Below are 16,866 nucleotides of genomic sequence, written 5' to 3' on the forward strand. Positions count from 1 at the left end.
CGAGTACTCTGATCACTAAAAGTAAAGCCAGATAGCTTTTAAACATGCAGGTAAAAGAAAAAAAAAATTGATCAAGTAGTGACTGTTCCTGTATCTGCAGGATAGGATTTTTTCTAGAAAAAAACAAGAGAATAAATGTGACAGGAAATTAATCCTACCAGCAGTTTTCACTATTTGTTGGCCTTTGCAGCAAGTAGTAGCTTAGAAGTTTTTCACTTCCATTTGAATGAAGTATTCAACTGTGACTTTTCACAAGTTACTACACAAAGAGAAGCTCAGAAACCAAGTATTAGAAGAATGGCAGAAAGAATACACATAGTCTTCTTTAACTTCTCTCAGCACCTGGTGTTCTGCTTAAGATTCAGTGCCTGTAGAAATACCTGTCATAGTTGGCAGTTACAAATATGCTTGTGGCAGCAGGAAAAAACTGGCTCAAATTCCGCCTGTTTTACTCGGTTGGGCTTTCTTTGGGCTGTGCTTTTTGTGCTGAAGTGAAGCAGAATTAAGTACTTCATGAGGGAAGGAAAAGATTAAAACTTAGCAGCTTTTACCTACAGAACCACAAATCAGTGCATGCAATCATGATTAGCAAAACACACATAGCAAGATGGCTCAATTTCTCACTGTGGAAAGCCCTACAGGAACCTAGAGCAATCCCTGACACAGCTGCAACTCCAGCAGTTCTCTCTGACATGGAACACAATTCTCATACTAGTACCTGCTTGCATGTGGGGTTTATTTTGCACTGGGATTTCACTGCAATACTTGTATGACTACAATGAACAGCAGGGCTGCAAAATGAAGCACATCAGTAGAACCTGAATTGACATCACATGCATCACTCGCCTTTTGGGGACAAAAATACCCTGGAAAGTGTATCCCCAGAGATCTAGCCTCATGCAGCAAGGAGGCAGCCAGGCACACTGTCATTACAAGAGAAAAACCACTGGGGTTACAACACTCAAGAATCCCACCACTGAAAACAGCAACTTGCTACAGTAGTCATATTCAACTCCCTGTGTAAGCCTCAAGCTGCTCATTGCTTCTTGTTCTTCTGTCAATCTGTTGCCATTTCTCAATCCTAACATTTGCTTGCTATTTTCCTCAGGATATTTAAGTGACTGCAGTTGCCAAGACAACCACTTCATCAACACCAGCACCTCAACTCATCTATCTTGGGCTTCCCTTCCGTTCACCATAACTTCTAGGAAATCAGTTGCCAGAAACAGTGAGTTTTGAAGTCTGGCTTTTGTGGCTTTTTAACTTTTAGTAGCCTTTGGGATTCTAAGAATCTCAAGTTCCTGACACAGGAACAGCTTTATTTTAATTATGCCCTCAGCAGTGAGACTTCCGGTAAAGCTGTAAAAAGTCTGATAGCTCAAATTCCAAAGCACTGAGGCAATCCCAGAGGTAAACATCCAAACCAGGTTTATGCACCTATGCTGTCACTTTCAATAACTGTAACTGAATCCTCCTTCAATTTTGTTACCAAGAGAAACAAAGTGACAAAAGATTTCTAAAACTCATCTAGGCATTGAAATGTGCACCAATACATGTATCTTTTCTAAAGAAGGTCATAACACCTCCACAAAGCAATTAGTAAGTAGATAATCCCCATAACAATATGGATGTTTTAACTAAGTGAGGCTTAAGCTGTTAAACTTTCTAGCCATGATAGCCATGAAACTAAGTGGCACATTCAGCTGAGCTCTGCAGGATGCTGTAATATAATTTCCCGAAATTTCTCAGTAGTGAAAGTATGGCAGTAAGGTCCTGCATAGCACTCCTCTTCCTTCTAGTCCATCTATCTTAAACACATACAAGATTTTGCAACTTTAATCATGACATGAGCTTTGATCAGAATTTACATTTTACAAAATAAGGGATAAACCAACAGAAGCAACTAAGCTTGGTCTGGTTAAGTTTTAATACCAACAAAGCTACCAGCATCTTTGTACCATCAGCACCTGAAGCCACATCAGAGCAGCTTCCCAAATTTCTGTCTACATGGCCCTCACTGCTGTGACTTAAGAGATTTACAGCTGCAACTGTACCAGCTTTGCATCCATTATCACGGATACAGGTGGTGGCTGAACCATGGCAACGTGGGATTAAGCATGGGCTGCAAAACCAACTCTAAGCTGGGTCAGTTCACAACCGGTGTTAAATGTCATGCTGTTACTAACACACCCCACTGCTATGCTTGAGACAGGTCAAATGTGCCACTGCTGCATTGCAGGCATATTTAAATACTACAAAATTATCTCAATGGTTTATTAGTGTGGACTTTGGTGATCTGCTACGGTTGCTACAGTATAATTGGTAAATCCAGTGAGTGTTCCTTTTGCTGTACCTATTTCTGCAAGGTTAACAAAATTAGAGAAGTTAAAGGCTTTATATTCTGCCTAAAACTCAAACTGCACATAGCAATCACATCAAGCTGTGACTAAACATTATTTTGGTGAATAAATATTCAACAACAGTATTTATCAATGCATTTATAATTAAAGCAGTTAGAAATGCCAGCTTTCCTTATAAAAGGAAAGGTACCTGCAGGTCAGTTGTGCTGTAGTTTTCTATTTAAAGTGCTTGCTAAGTGCAGAATTTGGCTTTCTGCCCATGTGTTTTAAGCTCAGTGTTGTGGCATAGCCTGGGTAATTGCACTTGGGGCGACAAGCACAACAGAACTCAGAGGCATGTCAGTAAGAGATTTCAAACCTTGTCTTAACTGACTGGAACCGAAACTTGCCCATGAAATGTGCCAGCTCCACGACGTGCCACACCAGGCTGTTTCCCTAGCTGTGCTGCAGAGCTGCAAGCCCTTTCACACTTCCACATTTCACATCAAATCCCACATGCTGGTTTCTCTATGCCGAGAGGTTTTATTTTGAACCTATCCTTCAAAGCACAGGAGAGCAGACCTAGTGTGGCTGTAATGGAAGTGAACAAGAGGCTGGAGCAATTAATACAGTACAAGAAGGAAATCCCAGAAGTAGGGAGTAAAAGAGCAGGGTGGCTTTGAACTCAGTGCAGGTCCCTCTGACATTTCAAATGATGAGGCAAGGCAAGGGATAACTTTGCCTCCTCCAATGAGAAGTTTACCCAGATTCTCCACAATACACTCTGAGATTTACTTGTGAAGCCTGCATAGCATACGTCTCACAAGCCTACATACCCAGGCCCTGACTTGATGGCTTTCTCTTCACCACCAGGAATGTCCCCCTCCTTCCCCAGGTTAAGTTACACAACCCCAGCTTTATTTTTTGCTCTTAGAGAATTGCCGCAGCTGCCTCACGGACAAAGTCTGTGCAGAGGAGTGTGACTTGTCAGTACATCAGGTTCTGTGCTGGGGTGCTTCAAGAAACTGCTCAGGCTTTTATTTTTAAAAACCAGGAATAAGCAGAAGTTCTTATTGAAATGAAAAAAAAAAAAAATCTCTTTGCTTTTATGCTTGAGGAGCCTGAAATCTATTCACTTAATTTCTTCAGCTATTCCAAAATTAAATACTGTACTTGTAAACATATATGTCCAATTTGTCTTGGAAGAAAGCTCTCCCATGAGTTATTTATAAAAAGCAAAACACTTTCTACCTACAGATTTAGACAATTATGCTATTATAAGATATACATATTTTACATAAAGGCTTACATTTATCCAGAATAAAGAATATGAACCAGATAGAAGGCTTAATCTCTATTCACTAAATTACTCTTACTCTTGTCAAAGAACATTTTATAAAATTCCCTGTGTGTCTACAGGGGTCCTTCAATGCCAGCCCAGTGTCCTGCACATGAGGACCTTTTACTGTCACTACAGGTGTTGAACAAAGCACTGCAGTGGCTCTCTCACCCTGTTTGTGCAGCATCCATAGACTATTCTGGACAAGTGCTGTGCTTCACCCACACAAAGGGCCTAACAGATAATGGATTCTGGCCTTTGCATCCCCTTCACCCAGTCTAACATCAGGCTGTAGTGATTTGCATTCAGAGCAAATGTGACACAGCAATATTTAATAGTTTTACCACATAAAGCTCAGCTAAACATGCACCAAAGAAGGCTTATTGGCTGCTACCTAGCAGAAGATGTTTGGTTGGACATAAAAGCATCTAGTAATAGACACAAAGTTTTCTTGGAAGAAGCTGATTTCTTATAACCCTTTCATGTTCCTCTTCCACAAAACACCTACTTCATAGTATTTCTCTTTTACTAGAAAGAGATCCAGCATAGAGTTTAGATGACAACCATACAAAACCCACTAGTTACCCAGAATTGCTCCAGTTCGTTCCCCCTGTACTTGGCACTGGCGAGGCCACACCTTAAGTGCTGTCTCTAGTTCTGGGCCCCTCAATTCAGGAAGAACATTGAGGTGCTAGAGCAGGTTCACAGGTCAGTGAAGCTGGTGAAGGGTCTAGAGGGGAAGTCCTATGAGAAACAGCACAAGGAGCTGGGGGTGGTTAGCCTGGAGAAAAGGAGGCTCGGGGTGACCTTATCACTCTCTACTACTGCCTGACAGGAGGGTGTAGCCAGGTAGGGGTCAGGCTCTTCTCCTAGACAACCAGTAATAGGACAAAAGGACACAGTCTTAAGCTGCACCAAGGGAAGCTTAGGTTGGACATTAGGAAGAACTTCTTCATAGAAATGGTGATTAGACATTGAAAAGGACTGCCCAGGTAGGTGGTAGAGTCAGTGCTCCTGAAGCTGTTTAAAGGAAAGACTGGATGTGGTGCTCAATGCCATGGTCTGGTTGACACCATGGTGTTTGGACACAGGTTGGACTTGATCTCAGAGGTATTTTCCAACCTAATTGATTCTGTGAAACATTCTTTCTAGAGCACAGAAGTCACTGCTCTGTACTTTGAAAGAAAAGGAAAGAAAAAGAAACTCCAAAACTTAATTATAACCTCAGCTATGAACTATGTAATCTGAACCAAAAGCTACACAATCCAAAATAAACTGGAGCATGAAAGAGTTAAAGATACAACAGAACTGACCTCCAGCTAAAGCTTTCCTAGATTTGCTGTAGTACAACTTAGAAGCTCTCCCTAGCATAATTTTTGTTTTAAAAGCAGACACCAGCTATCTTGGTTAGTACAGGTTAAATGTAGCCAGGTCAAAAATACTTCACTGTCCTCTTGGAAAAAAACATGGATGTGGCACTTGTGGACATGGTTTAGTGGTGAACATGGTGGTGGGTGCTAGGCTGGTGGTTGGACTTGATCTTTGAGGTTTATTCCAACCTTAACAATGCTGTGTTTCTAAGGAGGTGAAAGTCAACCTCATGCTCAGCAAAGCTAGCAGCTACAGGGGACAACATGAAACTGAACAAGGCTGAGACACCAGGAGCACCAAACAAGTCACATGTGGTGACCTCATGTGAGCCTGCAGTCATGACTCAAGTACAGTTATTCTAGTTTAGGAAGAGGGAGATGCCTGAGGTGGGCTTGGATTCCAAGAGATTCCAAGATAAATAAAGAGGCCAGGTAGCATGATGATGACAAGTCTTTTGTGGCCAAGCATACCAGAGCCTTCCTCCATGCCTCTGCCATAGCACACACAGAGCTGATCTCACAGGATGTGGCATTAGCTGCTTGGACAGCAGGTGAGCTCCCAGGTGTGGTGCACGTGCTGAAGACATGCCCATGTGACATTTCACAGCATCTCCATGAGACACAGGAATGGGCAGCGCTGTGCTTTAGGACTGTTACTCATTATCCTTACCTCAACCTGACCTGGTCCATCATTCAGGAATACATCCACAACTGCCAGCAGGAACCTCCCTGGCAGAGGAAGGCACCACACACCTATGGCAGCCACCCCACCATGGCTTTTCAGGGCTTTTGCTGACTGTCAGCAGGTTACTTAGCTGTTTTCTTTAGGCAAAATATGGTCCCTGGTTGAGAAGCCCAAGCATAAGTACATCACTTACATTAAAAACGTGAAAAAAAGAGTGAATAACTACTTAGTAGATGTGGGATAAGCCTGCAAGTTGAGTGTAAATTAACAGTCATTTATCCAAGCTGAACATTAAGCAGGTGCCTTGAATCCATGAAATTGGAGTATCACTTCTAACAGCAACAGAACCCTGGCTTATTTCATAACACTGAGAAGAAAGTGGCCAACACCAGCAGACTTCTTACCCCATCTCTCCTTAGTGGCATTTGGTACAACTCAAATCTCTTTCCAAATGGAGTACAGTTATGGATAATATGGGTACAAGACCACACACTTAGATATTACTGTAATTCAGAACTGATCTCCAGATCTGGCTTTTAGCCCCTTGTGAGTCTGTCCATAAACCTCTGAAGGTCAAAACCACCTTCAATATCAAAAAATATTCAATAATACAGCCAGTTTCAAAATTCAAAAGCCTAAATGCCCACAGTCTCCATCAAATCTACCCTACCTACCTAGTTTTTCCCAGCAGTGCCACTACTGTTGTACTTCAGGCCAAAGCCAGCCAAGCTTCATCCACACAAATCAAAGACTGCAACCAGCATGAAAAAAAAGAAAATCAGTTAAACATCAAAGAAAGTATATTAGTAAAATTTTGAAGGACATAAGCTTTTAGGTTTCTGGCAGAGACTGAGAAATGGAAATCATTCCATATGTTGGTCTCAAAATTTTCCTTTTCATATGCTCCAGTGGAGATAATACAGCACCATCAAATGCCTAGGCTCATTTATAAGTGCTTTCAAAAAAAAAAAAAAGTAGCAACAGGTCCTCTGCAGTCAATTGTTTAAACATGGCTGTCTGTGGTTGACTCAAGAAACTCGCAGAACTATGTAAGAGAAAAAACATTACCATCATCCACTGAAATTGAAAAATAAGTTTTCAGTAAGAGTTGTCTCTCAACATCTTTCTTACTTAGCATTTTGAGTAAAATGGACACAGCAATAAAAAATAAGGTTAGGCAGAGATCCCACTGAAGTGGCAACATCATTAAGAACAGACTAGGCTTTTTCTTTCCACCTTAAACACAAAGTGCCATGCACCTTCATCTGAAGCATCTGGATAGGGGAATTTAGTTACCACATGAATGACAAATTAGAAGGGATTTAGATAATAGCTACAAGACACTTAAAAAGTACAGAAGAGATGTCAGCCTCTCAAGTTATACTGCTTAATGCACTGCTGAAAGGTAGTCAACTACCAAATGTGGGTCCAGTTACTCTTTTGCAGAGAAGTAGCTGGGAGCACAGAGATGAAATTCAGTTTTATTCAATACATTATAAGAAGCCCATTCTTTTAATAAAGGTGAGTGCTTTTACAGATAGTTATTCTAGCCAAGATAAGCAAACACTTGCACACCAGTGTGGTTTACATCCATGAATAAGGGGCTTATACGAGTAGACTTCATGCAAGAACAAATGTGTATTCAGAGAATGTATTGTAAGTCCACTACATGGCTTTTGTTTTGACAAGGCCAAAGAGGGTACTGAAAAAAAAAAAAATCAGTTATTACCTAGGTCTGACAGCAAAAGGTTTCTAGTTGCAGAGATGTATGAAGATTAATTTAAAACCAAAGAATTTTAGCACAATGGACAAGTGTCTATCACTCAAAAATTGACCCACGTGATACAACTGATTAAACACTGGTCCTTGCACCATTTCAAACAACTGATTAAACACTGGTCCTTGCACCATTTCAAACTGTGGCAGAGGGTTTTGTATATTAACCTCTTCAAATATTTTGCTACAATGAACATTAAATCATATATTTTAAATACATAACTAGAATATGTAACTAAAGGAAGAGTCACAAAGCTACTGCAAACACGTCCTTACTGCTATCAACTTGGATTTCTCAAACAAAACCTATTAACTTGAATATCAAAATTACCTGTACAATTTTAGGACAACAAGGCAGTCCAAAAGGAACATATGTTATGCTTTTAGTACTGAAACCTTAAGTAGTAAGGTACAGCCTGCCTGCTAGGCAGCCTTCTCTTTCTAAACCACAAACACTATGATACCTCCAAGTGTCACCCATTTAACATTTATGTTCTTGATGCTCCCTGGGTAGAAGCTTCAATTTAAAACAAACACCCAGGAAGTCTTGAGGTCACATTTCTTCAAGTCAAGCAAGATTCCAAAATATCCTAAACACAGTAATTTAGTAGCTCTCATTTTTCTTCTCTTTGTAAGCCACTTTGGGCAAATGCATTTTAAATATTTCAGCAACTGTGATGATAGGCAATCAATCAATCAATTTAGTTACTCTTGGCTACTAGTGCTTCAAAGGTGGGTACATGATGCCAAAGTTATTACTATCAAACTGGCCTGGTGAGATGGGACGCTCTCACCAAGTCACTACCGCAAAAGCCTAGCAAGATTAACTGCAATTCCCCTAACTCATAATGCTGGATAAAAACACTAAGCCTAAAAATGAAGCAGCATTCTGGAAATAGCTGACTAGTTTTGTGTACATGCGTGTGTGTACATACACACCTGATCACATGCAGCCCAAATCATAGGAGCAGCTGTATTTATGAGTCACGTCACCTCTAGTCCATCCACACTGCAGAAAATGTGTAACTGTGACATTTCCTACTTGAACTCAGCTACATTTAAGTTCAGCATAAAACCTCCATCATTTAGCCCATACTATTAATTACCCTGAACACCTGATGAACATGCCATAAACCACACAACAAAACTACACATCAAAGATCAGAGTTAAGGTTCTGCAAGCTTTTTTCTTCCGGCATTCCCTACCCTCTAGATGCAAAACAAGCATTGTATAGTAGACCTAAAGTGCTATTAAAAAGAAGGTACCCTGTGTGACTATATTAACATGTAAAATAGCAAGGCTCTCCAGCATAAGAGTGACTTCAGAAACAGCAAGGTAAAAACACGTTTGAGTTTTTGAAAAGTTACAGATGTGTAAAATCCTCTGACACTGGGACAACATCACTGCAATACTGTATCTAAAGGATTTATACACAAAAAAGAAAATTTAAAAACCCTACTCTTCTAACACTATATAGTCAAAACTTTCCATTAATTCCTATAATATGAACCACATATATGTCTACACACTTTTAGTTACCATCTCTTGAACAGACAGACAAGAAGAGGCACAGTTCCTTGTACTGTCACCTGAGGAAAAAACCTAAAACTCAAGTTCTATTTTACCTTATCAAAGGACCACTGCACAAAAATTAGGCAAATGAACAGTGCTCAATTTACTGATATGGAAAGTTTTCTGTTTTATTCTAATGGGATAGGAGAGCTGGGCTGTGCAACAGTTCTCCTCTTGCCATACAACAGGACCCAGCTGTAAATGATGTCCTATGTTGAGGCAGTATCAGAACTGGAAACCACTTTCTGTACTACTCAGCACACACCACAGTCATACCTGGATCAGAGGAGCTCTAGGGAAAAGACTGGGGGCTAGCTGTCACCATGACTTAGTCCATCTCCTCCTGAGGATACACTGATGTCCAAAGCAGGCTACAGGACGGATGAATAGTGTGTGCAGTCCAGAGGCACAGCCACCAAAACAGCAGAGTGAGGAGCAATGAGGTATTCCCCAGGCCTGAGAGTCTAAGACCGTATCTGCACTTTTGATCCATGAAACAACATCGGAAGAAGTCTTTTGCTTCCCTGCCTGCTGACAGTTTAGAGGGTTCTTGGCTTTTGAGAGTGAACGGGAGCTCCACAGACCTGGAGCAAGCAGGGCCCCATTCCCTTGCAATACCATGTCCCTTTGCTGTACCAAACCACTGCTTATTAGCATCAATGATACCCAAGGGCAACAAAAATAGATCAAATACACAGAGAGAAACTCTGTAAGACTTTCAATGCAGAGGCCCATGGAAGGCAGTTTTTGTGTTGAGAGTACCTCACATTTTCATCTTGGCATTAAGGATATTTCTGCAGAATTAAACATTCTATCAGTTAGATAATTCTTAGTGTTTAGAACACTTCTATTTGCTTAATTTTAAACACCACAAGAAGTAGACTACAACACCAAACTTTTAAACATGGTGTTCATTCTTACCATCAGTTATTGGTAACTGATTGGCTCTCCATCTATTTCCTGCTCTGAAATCTTAACACATTTTGCAAGTTACTTTGAAATCAAATCACCTAGAAGAAGCTGAGATAGAACACAGAACTCTATACAGCACAGGGCTAATGAATTACAAAAAGCATGGATAACAATGCCTTGACAAGTATTTAGCCCCCAAATTACTTGACAAAAGTAATCATAGTGCTTGGTGTTTTTCTCCCTTTACAACTGATGTGTCAAGGCTTGTTCCTTCAAGTAGGAAAAGTACCTTATGAAATAAACTGCCTTAAGAACTATGAAACAGTAACTCTAACAATGTAGTTAATTTTTCTTGTTTCCTTTTATGCTAGGTATATTCATTTTGATTTACCCAGCCTGAATCACCTCTGAAGGAGTTTTTAATATTGACTTTTTGTCTACATTAAACATGTTTCTTGACACAGTGTGCTTGGTCAAATCATGCTTCTGAGCAGTGCTAATGAAGTTTCTTTTTGTATAATTTCTCACTTGTACCTTCCCTGAAACCCTGGCTCTCAGCACAACTGCAATACCATGCAACTAAAAAAAAAAAAAAAATCAGATGACCTGTCTTTTTCAAAACAATTAAAAACTCCATTGCTAATGTACAATTGCACCAAACATTCAGGACCTCAAGCAAGCCATCAGGAAACACATTTTAATAGTCCTGCAAGTATCCACTGTTTGATCAAAGCATTGGGCAGAGGTTCATCAATCTCCAGGCTCTGAAAGCTCAAGCATTAAAGAAAGACACTGGATTTCAAGACAGGGAAGAATGGTCATCTGAGATGGTAAAGATTTCACCATGCTCAGCACTCAGCCATTGAGATCTATCCCACTTAGTACCTATCAGCCTCAGATTACAGCATAATAACCTTTCTTGTGGTGGTCCCCATTTATAGATCAGCTGCCAAAATTTAAGATGAAGAAGTTCTGCCATGTAGCAAAGGACCCTCTCAGGGTCCAAAGATGCCTATGACTTAACGGTGGCATTGATGAACTGTTCACACTTAGTTCTGCAGATTATGGCACATTCTGGTTCTCCACTGCTCAGGCTCTGGCTGCAAAACCAGACACATTTCCATAATTTCCAGAACAATTCAGAACTACCACATAGCCCAGTGGAAACTGATCTGAAGACCCATCTTATCACACCATGTCCTTCAAAGCTGAGCTAAGAAAGAAGCAATTGTCACTATCTGTGACCTGGACACAAAGCATTTCACTCTGAGAAAAATCTTCCCGTTGTACCTCAAAAAACTCAGCAAGTGAATCAGATGTAAGCAGCATTTTAGACAACAAGGTCTACCCACATTTCACCTTTACACTCTGTGAGTGAGTCTGGGAACAAAACCAATTTCACCTAGTGCAGTTCAATACCTGTGGCATAACAAAAGTGATTCTGCTAGAACTTTAGTCAAACAGGCAATTTCTCACTGCTAGCAGCTGAGGGACAGATATCTGATCTTATCACAATCTCTTTGAAGGACTTAACATCACTGTCCCTGAACTGTTTTTCCTTTGCCAGCAAAGAAGAGAGGTAGCCAGTGCATAGAATAGCTCAACTCCTTTCTTGAGGATGGCAGTCAGGAAATTTAAGGGTTGCTCAAAACATTACAAAGCTATTCAGCGTGACTGAATAATATAATAATTCTTTATTGATAGGGCTGTGACAGGGATATCCATATTGTCAAATAGATAAGACAAAGTTGATGTTATTTGCACTTCAGCTGATCACATGAATGGGGTGGGGGCCAGCTGCATGCTCCCTTGCTGATACAAGCTGCTCTTCATATAGCTGTTGCTCCTGGAGGCTGATCTAGATTGCAGTCCTAAACCCTGAAGCACTGCAGCAGATCTGGGCATGCTATATTAGCTGATAAAATATGCTTAGACACTGTACTTGAATTTTTAAGAAGTCCCTGATTTTATTATAGCCAGTATGTTGACAACCTAACATTTAAACAAACATTCAAGAGGACTTGTTCTCGGCTTCAATTTATCAGATGTTAGAGCAACAGGACTCGCAGTGAAACCAGAATCTGTTGAACCAGCTTTAGACAGTAGTTTCTGTCAAGAAGGTGCAGAGAGAGCACTACCCTCATTTCAGTTTATTCTATTGGTTCAACCACTCAGAGAGAAAGGTAGTATCTCTCCAAGAATAAACAAGGTGCCAAAACTTGATGTGACTACCTCTAAGAGCCCCCAAAACACAAATCAAGCAATAGTATACCCCAATCAACCATCCCGAACATTTTCTTTATTAAAGTCACCTTAACCACAAGTTTTCCTTGAAGTATTTGTGCTCTAGCTTAACAAGAAGCCTGTATACTTTGTCTCAAGTTCCTGCTGTTAAACTAAACTTCAAGCGGAACACAATTCCCAAACTCACCGACACAAAGTTGAAAAAAGTTACATCCTGAAATTGCATCTTTCTAATCCCACTTTCCTAACCTTACTAAACTGAAAATACAAAACAAGATGAAGCTAAATATTTCATCAAGTTAAGAAATACGGAAAATGAAACACATGCAAGGTGAGCACTAGTTCAGAGGAGCACATACAATTAATATATTGCAGGAGTCACCCATCAAATAATGTTAGGGCATTACTTTTAAATCCAAATGATTCCATAAGCAGATTTTAACACATGTGAAGACCTAAGACAAAGACAGCCAAGAATATAACTTCTCACAGGATTCCTTTTTGCTTTTTCAGTGTCTCAGAAGTCAAGATACATAATCAAAGACCAGAAACTACAAAAATCCTCCATGCGGGGCTCCTCATGGAGGAAAGATGAGACAGAACAACACAGGAGAGATTGCAGCCACAACACCTGAAGGGAATCCCACTCCTGGGGAGGAATGGAAGCATCATGAGACCTCATCTTCCCATGCTCAAAACTATTATCACAGGGCTGGTCAAAAGAATCCAAAAGAAAGACACAGCAGTTCAAGGACAACAAATACCCAAAAACCCAATCATAGTGCTGAGGTAAGGCAACTGGGAGCCTTGCCTAAATCTACATTTGTTAACACTCATCCCAAATTACTTCTCAGGCTTCAGCTTCTTTCCAGGCTGAAGCTTCAGCTTCTTTCCAGGAAGAACTGCAAATATGCAGTCCAGAGAGCTCCCCAACCAAACAAAACTACTTCGATCAGTCATGATTTCTTTGACAAAAAATGGATGAGTAACGTAAGTGCAGGAAGAGGTCACCAGACCATTCGGATGTAAAGATGACACTGTTACCAACTAAAGACTCCAGCGACTTCCTGAATAAGTAATAATGGAGGTGAGTCTAAGAATACACCTATCACACCTACATGAGTAAGCCAGCCAACTCATTACAAAAGGCAAGTCTTATGCCAAAGCCTTCCTTCACTTCCAAACAATGAGGCCAAACTGAACATGACTCAAATCCATTATTCCCTAAGCTACAGGTTATTTTGGTTTTGTGGAACAAAGCTCCTAAACCTTGACCTGCGGAGGCCAAGAGGCACTGAAGGTGCACGTTAGTCAAGCAAAGACATCATCCAAATTTTTTTTTCAGTTTGAGAGAAGCCAAAGGGCATGAAATGGGAGATGCAGGAGCCACAACTAAAACAGTTAACTGCTGGGAGAAGCAAGCTCGTGGGGACAATGTTTTGCCAGAGATAAAGCAAATATCAAGCGCAGAGGAGTGTGCCGATGCAACACATCTTCTGCAGGCACAAAGGTTTTCCAATTGCCTGTTTTAAGAAAAAAGTGCAACTCCCCCTCCTTCTCCAGTTGTTTTGATAATTTAAGTACACTCCCTTCAGTTCTTTTCTGGCATGGCTGTGCCAGATTTCTTATTTGCTGTATTCACAAGAGTGGAAACAGCAACCACAGAAGTTTTTTTGTATTAACAGGAAGGCTGAGAACGGAATTGAATCTACCTTCACCCATTACGTGTTGTTGCAGCCCTCTGAAGGCTGCCTTCTTAAAGTGTGGAGAGTAAGAACACAGGAACAGAAAAAAATTGTGCCAAACAGCCCTGAAGCCCACAGAGTCCTGAGGAAAACACTGGCTTTAGCCTGAATTAGCCATCAATGAGTGAAGCTATCAAGGGATGGCTTGGAAGCCCCTTTGAAATAAATATCACAGAATCATAAAATGTTTGGGTTGGAAGGGACCTTGAAGATGATCTTGTTCCAACCCTACTGCCACGGGCAGGGACTCCCTCCACTAGACCAGGTTGTTCCAAGCCCCATCCAACCTGGCCTTGAGCACTTCCAGGAATGGGGCACCCACAACTTCTGTAGGCAATCTGCACCAGTGCCTCAACAGCCTCACAATGAACAATTTCGACCTAATATCTAAGCTAAACCTACTCTCTTTGAGTTTGAACCCATTCCTCCTTGTTCTGTCCCTAAACGCTCTTGTAAACAGTCTTGCCCCATCTTTTCTCCTAGTTCCCGTCAGGTACTAAAAGGATATGTGTAAATACGGGACTAGATGATCTCCAGAGATCCCTTCCAACCGTAACAATTCTGTGAAATACACACAGAGCAGAGCCCAGGGGGCAACTCGAGGCGGAAGGGGAGAACTCTCACCCTGCGCCGAGGCTCCCACAGGAGGCTCTTTGGGGCTAAAAGAGCAGATTAGCAGCGCAGCGGCGGCTGTGGCGCGGCTCCCCCTCTGCCCAGGCCGTGCCCGTGCCCCCTCCCGCAGGCCCGGCCCCGGCCCAGCCCCACACCGCGGCCCGCGGCGCGGGGGAAAGGCCCGTACCTTGAAGTACCCGCCCTCGTAGAGCGTGTTGGGGGGCCCGAAGATCGCCACCTCCCAGTTGTAGAGGTCGGACTCGTCGACCAGGGTGATGCGGAAGCCCTCGACCGGCTCCTCCTGCAGCGACTTCAGCTCCAGCATCAGCGCCTTCTGCGAGCTGCTCATCTGCTGCTGGGCCATGGCGCGGCGCGGCCCCCGCCGCGGCCGCCTCCTCGCTCCCGGTGCCGCTCCCGGTGGTCCCGGTGCCGGTGGTGCCGGTGCCGCCCCCGCCCCTCCCCGCGCTGACGGCCCCGCCGCCGCCACTTCCTTTTGTGACGGCGCCGCTCGCGCTGACCTCAGCGCGCCGCGCCGGCCCCGCCCCCGCCGCTCCGTTAGCCACGCCCCCCGCGCCCCGGGCCACGCCCCCGCCGCACGCCCGGCCGTGCCCCGGCGTACAGCCAGACCACGCCCCGCCTCGCCCCGGGCCACGCCCCGCCGCACGCGCCGCCGCGCGCCACGCCCCCCGCCGCGTGCCTTTAAAGGGGCCGCGCTCGCCGGCGCTGTGGCTGTCCGGGAGGAGGAGTCAGGCGGCGAGGTGGGGATGGGAACGGGACACGGGGTTGTGGTGTAGCGGGGCGGGCGGGGTCACAAAATCACAGCATCAAGTCGTTTGGAAAAGATCTCTGAAAGTATCATAGTCCAACCTATGACCCAACACCGCCGCTGAGTGCCACGTTCAGTCTTTCCTTAAACAGCTCCAGAGACAATGGCCCCATCACCCCCCTGAGCAGCCCATTCTAGTGCATAATGACCCCTTCTGAGAAGAAATTCTCCTAATGTCCACCTTAAACCTTCCCTGCACAGACATTAAGCCATTAGCGAGTGTCTAAAGGAGGGCCTCGAGGATTATGTAGGTTCTAGAGGATGGCTCCTTCGTGTGTGAAGCAGCCGAGGGCACCTGGCCTGTTCAGCCTGGAGGAGAGGAGACTGAGGGGAGACCTCACTGCAGTTCCTCATGAGAGGCAGAGGACAGGCAGGCACTGATCTCTGTTAAAGGACCCAAGAGGATGGCATCAAGCTGTGTCAGTGGAGGTTTAGTTTGAGTATCAGGAAAAAGCTTTTCACCAGAGGGTAGTTGGGCAGTGGAACAGGCTCCCCAAGGACACAGTTCAAGAAGCATTTGGACAATGTTCTCAGGCACAGGGTATGACTCTTGGGGTGCCCTGTGTATGGCCAGGACTTGGACTCCATAATCCTGGTGGTTCCCTGCCAACTCAGCTTAAACTGTGATTCTGTGATTCTACATCCACTCCTTCTGTCACTGGCTACCTGGGAAAAGAGACTGACCCGCAGCTGCACCCTCCTGTCAGGGAGTTGCAGACTGTGACAAAGAGCCCCTGGGTTTAGTTTTCCCCAGGCTAAACACCCTCAGCTCCCTCAGCTGCTCCTCACAGGACATGAATCCCAGACCTTTCACCGGTTCCATTGCCCTTTGAAATTGTTCCAGCACCTCAGTCTCCTTCCTGGATTGGGGGGCCCAGAACCAGACACAGCACTTGAGGTGCCTCACCAGTACCAAGTACAGGGCAAGGATCATTCCCCTAATCCTGCTGCTTTTATTATTATTGATCCAAGCCAGGATACCACTGGCCTTCTTGTCCACCTGGGCAAACTGCTGTTGTTTCATGTTCGGCTCTTATCAAGCAGCCCCAGGTCCTTTCCCACTGGGCAGCTTTCCAGCCAGTCTACCCCAAACCTGGATCTGCAGGTTTGCTGTGACCCAGGGACAGGACCTGGCACTTGGCCTTATTGAACCTCTCACAATTGGTCTATCCATCCAGCCTGTCTAGATAGTCACAGGTCATGAGTGGGTACCACAGGGCATGGTTCGTCCACTGACATGCACCCATGGTCACAAAACAGATGTTTTTGTACAGAGCACGGTTTTTGAGGAGTGAACTCACATGACTCAGGGCCCATAAAAATCCTGTAGCGGCTCCCAAGCTGCAGTAGGACACAAATAGGCAGCTGCCATCCCTCAACCCAACATGTTGTTCTCACATTCTCCACAGATGTGTGATGTAGTCACACCAGAACATACCATTTCC

General features: G+C 43.5%; 1 protein-coding gene across 1 annotated transcript in view; it reads right to left on the bottom strand.

Annotated features, from left to right (window-relative positions):
- Positions 1-15,053, bottom strand: part of LOC132341669 (ubiquitin-conjugating enzyme E2 R2) — a 54,706-nt gene extending 39,653 nt beyond the window's left edge. The window contains exon 1 of the mRNA XM_059873531.1: positions 14,783-15,053. Within this exon, the coding sequence (XP_059729514.1) occupies positions 14,783-14,959 (177 nt within the window). The 5' untranslated portion in view covers positions 14,960-15,053. The remainder of the gene's footprint in view (positions 1-14,782) is intronic.
- Between the last annotated feature and the right edge of the window lie 1,813 nt (positions 15,054-16,866).

The sequence above is a fragment of the Haemorhous mexicanus genome, chromosome Z, assembly GCF_027477595.1.
Source record: "Haemorhous mexicanus isolate bHaeMex1 chromosome Z, bHaeMex1.pri, whole genome shotgun sequence".
NCBI lineage: Eukaryota > Metazoa > Chordata > Aves > Passeriformes > Fringillidae > Haemorhous > Haemorhous mexicanus.